Source organism: Halichoeres trimaculatus, unplaced genomic scaffold, assembly GCF_033239565.1.
Source record: "Halichoeres trimaculatus isolate MK-OKI-2021-1 unplaced genomic scaffold, fHalTri1.1 fHalTri1_scaffold_19, whole genome shotgun sequence".
NCBI classification, from domain to species: domain Eukaryota; kingdom Metazoa; phylum Chordata; class Actinopteri; order Labriformes; family Labridae; genus Halichoeres; species Halichoeres trimaculatus.
In genome coordinates, this window is record NW_027437197.1 from 4,450,867 (window position 1) to 4,461,192 (window position 10,326).

Consider the following 10,326-nt stretch of genomic DNA (forward strand, 5'->3'; position numbering starts at 1 on the left):
TTAAGAAATGAAGGTTTTTTTAGTAATCTGAAGTGTTTGTAGTGTTGTCCACATTTTGGAATACCTTACCATACCAGCTTTATCTATAAAGCACTTTTAAAAACAACCAGAGTTGTAAACAAAGTGCTGGACATGTAGATAAAATAAAGAGATAAACACAGATAAGAGACACAGACACATAGACGAAAAAATTCTATAAACCACTAAAAGCAAATAATAAAAAATAAGATCAGGCAAAGAAAGTAAGTCTCACTAAGGTTTATTGTCAATTTAACCTTTTTAATATTTTCAGCAAACTTTTGTTATTTGTTTATTTTATACAGGTCAGTTGAAAACTACAACCAGGCCACAGAAGAGCAAATCACTAAGAAGCCATACAACACAAACATTTAGGTCTAGGAGTGCTATCAAAGAAGTTAACAAGTCTGTTTCCTCAGGATTCACAGGACTCCTCTTGTAAAATTTCCTCTATGCTTTAAATGTACAATCGTGGACGAACAAGATACAGGCAAGGACGATCATCCATGTCACAGGTTTTTGTGCATCCAGATGGGAGCGCACTTGAGTGTCTGAATCAGTTTTTAGCAGAGTGTGTTCAGTTTGTACACTGAGGCATCTCTGGCTCCGCCGACATGACTCAGTCTCTTCAGCTCGGTCAGACAGAGGATGTATACAGGGGTCCTTGCTCCAACACTGGTAATCCTCTTCAGCTCCTCCATCCGAAACTCTGTCTTTTCCCCTGCAGAGGGCGCCACACGACAGTGAATGGTTAAACGCAGGGGGAAGCAGCTGTGATGAAAAACTTTTAGTACTGTGGTGATAAGTGTACCGACCTCGAAACTCTTTTGTGTATTTGTTGATGCTTTGGACGGCCTGGTTGAGGCTGTTTAGAGGCATCTGCTTCAGGTAGCTGGGTAAACTCTGGAACTCACTCTCTGACACTAAAGGCAGACTCTTTGCTCTGGAAAAAGGACTAGAGAGCAGAACAGATACATTAATATCTTAATAAAAACAAAGGGCTTGAATAACATCAGGACACCATAAAAGAAGGAACCATATGACAAATTAAATACTCAGAATCTACTAAAATGGTTACATAAAGACACGGCATGGCTTGACTTTGCGCAATTGTCACACTCTTTTTCATAGTTACCTGATTTTGTCTTTCTCTGGTGTGATATTTGGATTCACAACCTCCTTTAAAGGCTTCTTTTTCTGAGCCTCAGACAAAAGCTACAAAATTAAAAGAGTATTGAGTTAAACAAGGACATATTATGATGACTTTACTCCCCAAAAGTTGAGGAAAATAAATGCTGGTTTTTTTTTACAGCCCTGCATCTTGTCTGTATTTCCGAGTTCACTCACTTTACAGATGTCCTGTGTGACTGAGCTGAGGTCAGGCATCTCTGGCGTGCTGGGCTCCGGGTAGCCCATCCTGACATTAGGTGTCCTGAGGCTAAAGTCCTGGCTGGGTCCATCCAGCTCCAGGCTCTTTAAAGTGGGCTCCTTGTTTATATCTTTATACTCACCTTTCTTTTTTGGCTTTTTTGCACTTTTCTGAGATCAAAAATGCGAAAGAAAAAACAAGCCATCAGTACACGGTATTAAAAAAGCACTTAAATGAAACAGCACTTCATGATGATTAAGATAATTGTTGGAGCTATGTATTTATTTTTTGTATTTAGTGGTATATTTTTAATTTGGAAGTAGGTTGAAGTATTAATTGTTAGATTTAGCTACATTTTTTTTCTTATAATAAATTTAGGTTAGATTTGGGGTTAGATATATTGGCTAGTTATTTGTTTTCTATAATTAGATGTTTTGCATATTTATTATTATTAGTTTTGTTTGTCTGGTAATGATAAACTGTGGGCACCGGATGTTATTTAGGTAGATAGGTGACAGACAGCCAGCATGTACCAGGGTGGGCCTATGGTTTTTTACCAGCATGAGAGAGGCAGCAGGAGCCAAAGAGGGGCAGAGTTGTTTGCCAAAGAATAAACCATTGGAGATCGCATAACTTTTGGAAATTGGACTTCTTTTGCCTGCGTAAATCGCTTCCCCACGGTGCATCAGTGATCCATTAAGTTTGGTTTAAGTTTCAGCTTTGATATTTCGATTTTTTCTTTGAGTTCTTTAAACAAGTGGTCACTACAATAATCTTTGAGGAATGAAAGTCAGTGTGACCTGAGACATTTTCTCTGGTCTTACACTTTGTAAAGTATTTCCCAGCAGAGATTCCAGGTTTGGCATTTCCGGCATCTCCTTGTCCCCCACACCCATGATGGAAATATCCGGCACATTGTACTCCCAGGTGCGTTTGGAGCCGGTTGTTCCGTTGTGAGGAGTGGTTTGGAGTTCAAATAGCTGGTTATTGTCATCAGTTTGCATGGTGATGGGCTCAGTATGCTGTGCACTCTTATGCAGAAAGAACAAGTACATGTCAAGATGAGAACTTTATTCCTCCTTCACATTTTATCTATTGAGTAAAACCACAAAAAAAGCTGACGATGTCATCATTTTTCACCTTTTTGTTGCTGACAAGTCTGCTCATATACGGGGTTTGAAATGCAGGAACCTCAGGGGTTGTGGGTAGAGTTTCAGGAGGAGTAGAGGGGCCTGGATCATTGCTGCCTTGTGCTTGAGGTGTGCAGTTAATGCTTGGCTTTTTAATCTTTAACCCAAGGGTGCAAAACACAGGCAGCTCTGGCGACTCCAACTTATTTGCTGTAGAAAGAGAAACATAGCTGTAAATAGGGACCAAACATGTCCAATTCTTTTTTTTTTCAACTTTAATCAAAGAGGATGCATATGCTTCATACCTTTTGTCTGCAAACTCTCCATCAGAGCATCACTGGGTGGTGTAGGTATGTCTTGTGATGGTCTGTTAAAGAAGAAGAAGACAAGCATAAAGCAGCTACTAGCACTGACTATACCGTCTGAGTGCTGCAAACCCTGCACGTTGCCAGCAAAGGCCAGAAAAAGGTCAATACTGAATACATTTTGATGGACTCATTATCTCTCCCTACCTCTGGGGCTTTGGTTTGTTCTTCCGGAAAAGATCCATTGTGAAGTCGTTGTTCAGACACATGGTGTGCTCAGAGATTCCAAAGTCATGCATCTGTGGTGTCTGCAGCTCATCATCATCCATCCGCAGGGCACGTTTAGGAGTCAAGGGCAGAGGTGGGGGTGCTGGGGTGCTGAGTACAGGATGAGGGAGACTTATTTCTGGCATAGGGGGCACTTGAGAGCACAGCTCTGCCCCTGTCACAGCTCTTTTTAGGTGCATCTCAGTCAGGCCAAAGTCAGAAAGCTGAGGCGTGTGTAGATTTTCAGTGAAAGACGGAGGATGAGGGAGACTCATTTCTGGCATAGGGGGCACTTGGGAGCACAACTCTACCCCTGCCAGAGCTCTTTTGAGGTGCATCTCAGACAAGCCAAAGTCAGAGAGCTGAGGGGTCCTCATAACATCAGAGAAAGGTGGAGGCCCTGGGTTTGAAGGTGTTGTGGGGTGATCACCTCCAACCTCGTCCTGACTTTCCTCTTCAGCTGATGGGTTAGTTTCATCCTCATCTGCTGCTCCATCCTCAGTGTCTGACCCCTGAATTTTCACCTCTGGGGAGGAGAATTTTGATTAGACATGATTTGATTGACTCTAAAACCCATAAATGAAATTGCAGCTGCAGTCATCACTTACTGGTTTGTTTCTGGGTGTCCTGTGGTGCTTGGTAGCCGTATTTCTCCCAATGTCCCTTCAGCGACTGGATGTCCTGTGTGACCCTCTGCTCCATCACTCTACAGGCTTTAATGAAGCTGCTCACTTCTTTCTCTCGGGCTTTCTGCTGAGCCAAATGTTCCTGGATTTGCCCCTGTGTGACACAGAGGAAATAACTGCTATTAAAAGTTAACAGGCGTCAAACCTTTTTATAAATGCTTTGTGCAGAATTATTAATTCTGTAGAAGATTATTAAGAATTTAATAAAGTGCTTTCGTACTGGGTGCATAATTGAATAGGTTTCTTTTTCATACCAGATCCTATTAAGAAATCGAAACACGGGATTGGGATTACAGGCTTTCTAACGTACCTTTAGGTTACCAACATCGCTGTTTAGTTCATGATAGGCTCTCATCGCTCTCGCTGAAGTTTCTGGGAAAAGAGTCGCGAAACACATTGAAAGAGGCTTAAATTACTCTTTTATAAATTTTATTACTAGAACATGATGTGTTTTGTCGTCGCTGGTTCACTCACCGCTGTCATCTTCGTTGTTTCGGCTTTCAAAGTCTTCCTGCAGCTTCGTTGTTTCCGATTCTAAAGTCACCGCCAGCTTCCGTAGTTTGGTGAAGAAACGAGCCGTTGGGTCCATTTTCGGATAAAAGTCTATGTTATTGTCACTATTATTTGTATTCAAAACAACTACAGTTATCTAAAACACCCCACAGGAGGTTTGTTTACCTTTTTTTCCACCTGTGGAAAAGATTTCAATTTTGGCGCCTCTTCCGGACAGAACCGGATGTGAGTCTTCTTCTACGATTTGGATTCACTGCGGAAAATTTCTATGTGCGCGCTCCCTATCGTGACACTTTTGTGGTCTGTCCCTCACCACATATGTATTTATGTAAATTAGAATTTCAGAGTATTTTTTCTTAGCTTTTTTTTTTTTTTTTTTAGTTTTTTTATTTTTTAGTTTTTTTTTAATTTTTCATACCGAACCTTGTTTTATCTGTAACTCTGCTTGATTTCTCACTTTATTTATGGATGCCTTTATAATTGCGTAACCCTCTGTGTTCTAAGATTGTTATGTTCTTTTTTTTTACTTTCACTTTGTTTTGTTTTGTTATGCTATGGAACAGAAATTACCTTGTTTTTATTATCCTCAATTAGAGTTTGTATATTGTGGAATGTTCGAAATAAACAAACAAACAAACAAACAAACCATAGAACCAAACATAAAAAAATCTTTTGTGGTCTGTTTGATATGTGAGTGAATAACTTGACAAAAAAATTTGTGAAAATTTACCTAAGTATTGTGAATCTGGATTCGTATTGCCAACCAGTTGTGTTAGTTTGATGTTTTTCACTGATGTAAATAAAATATATTTACCCAAGAGAATCTCTCTTTAAAGGGACACCACAGCCAGAATGCTTTTGTTCTATTCACGATCACTGTGTTTCTGAAAATTAAAACCTCTGCGCCAGTTATTAGAGTTTTGTGTTAGTAAAATTTGTGATTTAAAGGAACCCCATTATTGTTGAAATAAATAGAACAATATTTTCCTTTTTTGCGAAGTTTATTAAAGATGCTCTGCCAGAGGGCGCTGTTGTCAGTTCTGCAAAGGTCACGTTCACTGACCTCTGCACAGATTTCTATATATTTTTTGCATGATTTGCTTTAATCTGCATTGTTGGACCAGGCTGTTTTTTGATTTGTATTATTCTGGTCCCAAGTTTAAAAAAATGGAATAATGTACAAGGAAAAATTAAAATATTTTTGAGTGCACAGTAGGATTTTGTGTCAGGAAATTGTACCTATACAATTTGCATTTTATTAGATCATTTTAACAATTTATTTCAATAACTTTCTTTAAAAAAAATTAAAAAAAAAAGCACAATTTTGCAACTCTGCATTGCGGCTGTTATCTTAAAATCTGTTTTAAAATGTGTTTTTAACATTTTTTCTCTTTTAATCTTGTTTTGTTTTATTGTATCCTATTATTTTTACTTTTTCAACTGAATTTTAATTGTTTTCTTTTAATATGTTTTGTAAAGCACTTGGAATTGCCTTGCTGAAATGTGCTATATAAATAAACTTGCCTTGCCTTGTCTATATTTAATAAAGAAAATATATTTAATTGGCTCAAATAAACGGTTAGAACTGGCTTGTTGTCCTGTGTGACCAAACTTGGGATTAAGCCACTTCCAAATTGTTTTCAGCACAATATGTTCCTGAAAAAGTTTTATAATAATGTGCAGCACCTTTGCCAACAGTATTGCTGATATATGAGACAGGTTTTTATTCACACTCACTAAATTTCCCTCAGAAAATTAAGAACAGTTGAATCTTTTATTCATTCTCCTGATGCAGGAATTTTGTTAGCATCAAATATTAATGTCGTGTTACTTTGTTTTGAGCATCAAGTGTGAGAAGAAAACTCCTTTCCTAGCGCTCCAGATTACACGTTTCCTCCCAGGAAAGCATCAAATTCACCCACAGATCTGGATTTGTGCTTTCAGAAACACTTTGTGGGGCTTTTAAGGCAGAGCTGACCTTGTGGAATAACACTGTGGAAGCCAGGTTTCACAAACTGATGCGTGACAGTGGCTCGACTCATCATGCTAAGCGTGTTATGTAAATGTAGATATGTGACCAGATGTATGACAGGAACATCTGTCTCGTGCCTTTTAGAAAAAAAAAGTTGTTTCAGTTTTGCTGTTTGTGATGCACTCATTAATTGTGTAATATTCCTTTAACTCAACGACAGATCTGTCATTCTGCTGTGTTTCAGGTTATCACCACATCAGAAGGAGACCCAGATGTGAGACGGCTGACAGTGCTCTACAAGCGCCTGATACAGAGCTGCAAACCCAAACACTGGGTGTTGAGGGAGCAACGTGTCAAGCTGGCAGAGGTGCTGTACGGGTCTTTGTGTTTAACTCGTCTCCCTGAGGGGGTCATTAAAGTTTAATTCTCTCTTATTTTACAAGTCATTATACGGAGGCATGCGCCCTGGTTTAACTGCAGCTGCAGGAGGTCTGAGGTGACACAGCAAGCCAGATTCCTCATGTGCATAAACACACACACTCACACAAACACAACAAGAGGAGGAAAAAACGAGTACAATGACAACAACAATGCATTCATGGAGTTTAAATATCAAACTGAATTGCAGCTATTGTGCAAACTTCATTAATGCATCAGAGCAGCCAATTAGGAGGAATTAATTTCAAAGTCCATTCAGTAAAATGATGCAAAAACAGTTTATCTCCTCACTCAGCGACACAGCTGTGCAGGATTAAATATTCAGTTTCCAGACCAAAAAGAAACATTTGACAGAAAAACATTGGGATCCCGTGGGGGGGAATGATGCATGCTGCATCTCTCTTTTTGGTACGAAAATAAACTGAATATTTAATTCAGCAGAGCTGTGACCTTCTACTGTCTTTTCCTTGTGAGCTGAGTTGGCAAATTCCCTTTTGCTTTCACTGTTGGTGTACAGGAACAAATGTCTTTTTACCCATGAAAAGCAGCGACGACTGAGAGCTGCAGCGGCCTTAAACTAAAATTAAACTGAATACTTGTTCTCAGTGGGGAAACTCACTGAGGTGCACAAGTTCTGGACGCACTTAAGTCGGTGTTTACTTTCTTGCGTGGGGTCAAAGCTTTCTTTTCTGTCTCTGAAAGTCATGTGGAGAACTCCATCTGTCCTTTCCCCCTGAACAAAAAGCAAAATGACCAAGAAGAGATGACGTAACTATCATTCAAACACACTGTATTTCAGAGCGTGACCTTTGTTTTACCCCTCATTAAACTCTGTTTATGAGATTAATTCACAAAATAGCACCACAGCTGCCATAAAGACAGAGTTTTATCAGCCCAGAGTTCACTCAGCAGGAGGCTTGATGGTGTGAGGGAGCCAGTAGCAGAGGATTAGCCTTAATGCTGAAGTACTTTTAGCTTGAAATTGGTGCTGAGCGAGTGATTTGTTTGTGTAATGCTCCTCACAAAGACTTGTTTGCATGCGTAGAGCAGAGCGGTATGAAAGCCCGGTGCTTTCAGTGAAGTGTAAAGAATAGTTTAATTTGGCTTTGCTGTGGAGTCAGAGCCAATCATAGTGAAATTAACCAATAAGGAGCTCAACGGATGAAGTTTGTTCAGTGTGAACGCTGCTGAAATGTGACCCCAGACGTCAGGTCAGAGGTGATGAAAGTAAAACCTTTATCCTTCACTAATTTTCACTAACACTGCAAAAAAAATAAAATCTGATCAAGCATTTTTGTCTTATTTTCAGTAGAAAATGTAGACTTAATATGAGTACATTCAACTGACCAGACGTTATTCTAGTTTCAAGCAAATTTTTGAGCAAAGTTTTCTTGTTACGTTTGCAGATTTTTTTTTACTTGTTACAGCATTTCAGACCTCATTTTTGTCTTTAAACAACTTGGAACAAGACATTTTTCTGGACTTGTCAGTTGGATGTGGCTCATATTAAGCCTAAAAAGACAATTCGTACTTTAAATAAGACAAATACACTTGATAAGATTTCCTTTTTTACAGTGTATGAGCAAACAACGAAAGAGCAGGAGCCACTTTCACATGATCAGTCCTGAAAAATGTCTTATTTCAAGTAAAAATGAGGTCTGAATTGCTTGTAACCAGTCAAAAAAAATCTGCCAGTGAGGTAAGAAAAAAGTTTCTCCTATTAAAGCAGAAGTGGCCAACCAGTCAGAGACAAAGAGCCACATCACACACACACTTCCTCTCACACATAAACAAAAATCAACTCGTACTTAGGGATGGGTACAGAATTAGGTACTTTTAAAGGTACTGACCGAAATCTGTCAAAAGTACCGGGTACGTATTCACATAAAAACAAAAGGTGCCATGTTTAGGTACCTAAATGCATCCTTGTTACTGTGAGGGAGTGGAAGAGTAGGCGATTTTCCATGCGGGACATGAACACAGCATTGCAAGGTTATATATTGAAGAATAAATATGTTAAATAGAATTTTTTTACACTGTATTATCAAACAAATTGATATTTTTATCACATAAACACAGAAAAGTATTGAAAACTGGTACCGTTGAGTACCGGTACCTATTGCCAGGTACCAGTTATCAGTACTGTATTGTTTCAAATGTAAAAGGTACCCATCCCTACTCGTACTTGGAGGCGTGTCAAACACAAATTTCTGTTTTTACTGCAGAAGACACAAAGTTCCATCCATCTATCTGTCTGATGTAGAGAAAAGAAACTGAAACTTAAGTATCAATCTTATCACCCAAGTATTTATCAATACTGATCACAACATCAATATATCAATATTTTGGATTGATTGGCACACCACTACTCATAACCATATATATATATATATATATATATATATATATATATATATATATATTTTTTATGAATGGATCAAAGAGCCGCAGGTTGGCCATCCCTGTATTTAAGCATTAATATTAGTTTGAAGAAACTTGATTACACATTTTTCTTTCCCCACTGGCAGATTTTTTTTTTACTTCTTAAAAGCAATTTGGACCTTTTTTTGTCTTTAGATAACTTGAAATAAGACATTTTTCTAGACTAGTCAGGGAAATGTTGCCTGTGTTAAGTACAATACGACAAATTTTTACTAAATATAAGGAAAAAAACTTGCTTAGATTCAATTTTTTGCAGTGTATGGGCAATAGAGTGAAATATCTGCAAGAAAACACATCAGAAACTGTTTAAAGCACTGGTACAAAAACAGCTTTGGCCTTTCGACACATTTATAACATCCATCCATTTATCCGGGATTCATCCCGAGGTGATCCCAGGCCAGGCGGGCTGTTGTCCTTCCAGGAAGTAAGAAATCTCTCAGAGTAAGAAGCCTCTGAAAGGAGGCGTCCAGGAGGCGTCACAATCAAATACCTGAACCACCTGAGCTCCATCCAGAACTATTGGCTCTATCTCTCCGTCATCGTTCCAGATGCTAAAGCTCACGATCACAGGTGAAGGTTGGGACGTGGACCAGCTGATGAATCAAAAGCTTGTCCTTCAGGCTCAGCTCCCCCTTCACCAGGATGATCTGATACATCAACTGCATCAACTGCTGATGCTGCACTGACACATCTGTTAATCTCACAATCCATTTAACCCTCACACCAAGACGCCTGAACTCCTCACCTGTCTGAGGGAATAATCCAGAACCACGGCCTCGGACCCAGAGATGCTGAGCTGTTCATGCTCAGCTGCAGATTGCCTCGATGCCCTGAGGCAAAGACCCTGTCCTGGATCCAGTCCATGAAGATCAAGGAAAAATTACAGTAAAATTAACATCTCCTTTAACCTTTACCTGTGACTGACACATCACAGCCCCTGTTTGTCTAACTGCTCGTATACCACACTGCACAGGATGAGTTTGCGTTTGTTTTCCTCTCCTACAGGCCAAATGAAAGCAATAAAATCTCTGTGTGTCAGACGAAACAGAAGTCCAAACTAAAAATCGTTCCCCCAATTACCACAACGCCTGAATTTCTCCCGAAAATATCACCAAACACTCGTCAGACAGAGACAGCACACGGGCTCTATGTGTGCACTAACCTTGGATAACCTTGCATCGCTGTT

General features: G+C 39.2%; 1 protein-coding gene across 1 annotated transcript; it reads right to left on the reverse strand.

Annotated features, from left to right (window-relative positions):
• Positions 1-252: 252 nt before the first annotated feature.
• On the reverse strand, positions 253-4,540 carry ska3 (spindle and kinetochore associated complex subunit 3). Its single transcript, XM_074694940.1, has 11 exons — positions 4,250-4,540; positions 4,086-4,147; positions 3,698-3,869; positions 3,030-3,615; positions 2,823-2,884; positions 2,528-2,727; positions 2,212-2,418; positions 1,366-1,557; positions 1,154-1,233; positions 834-973; positions 253-739 (listed from the first exon to the last, which is right to left on the reverse strand). Exons 1-11 carry the CDS (start codon positions 4,362-4,364, stop codon positions 582-584), a joined length of 1,974 nt encoding a protein of 657 aa, XP_074551041.1. The 5' UTR covers positions 4,365-4,540; the 3' UTR covers positions 253-581.
• Between the last annotated feature and the right edge of the window lie 5,786 nt (positions 4,541-10,326).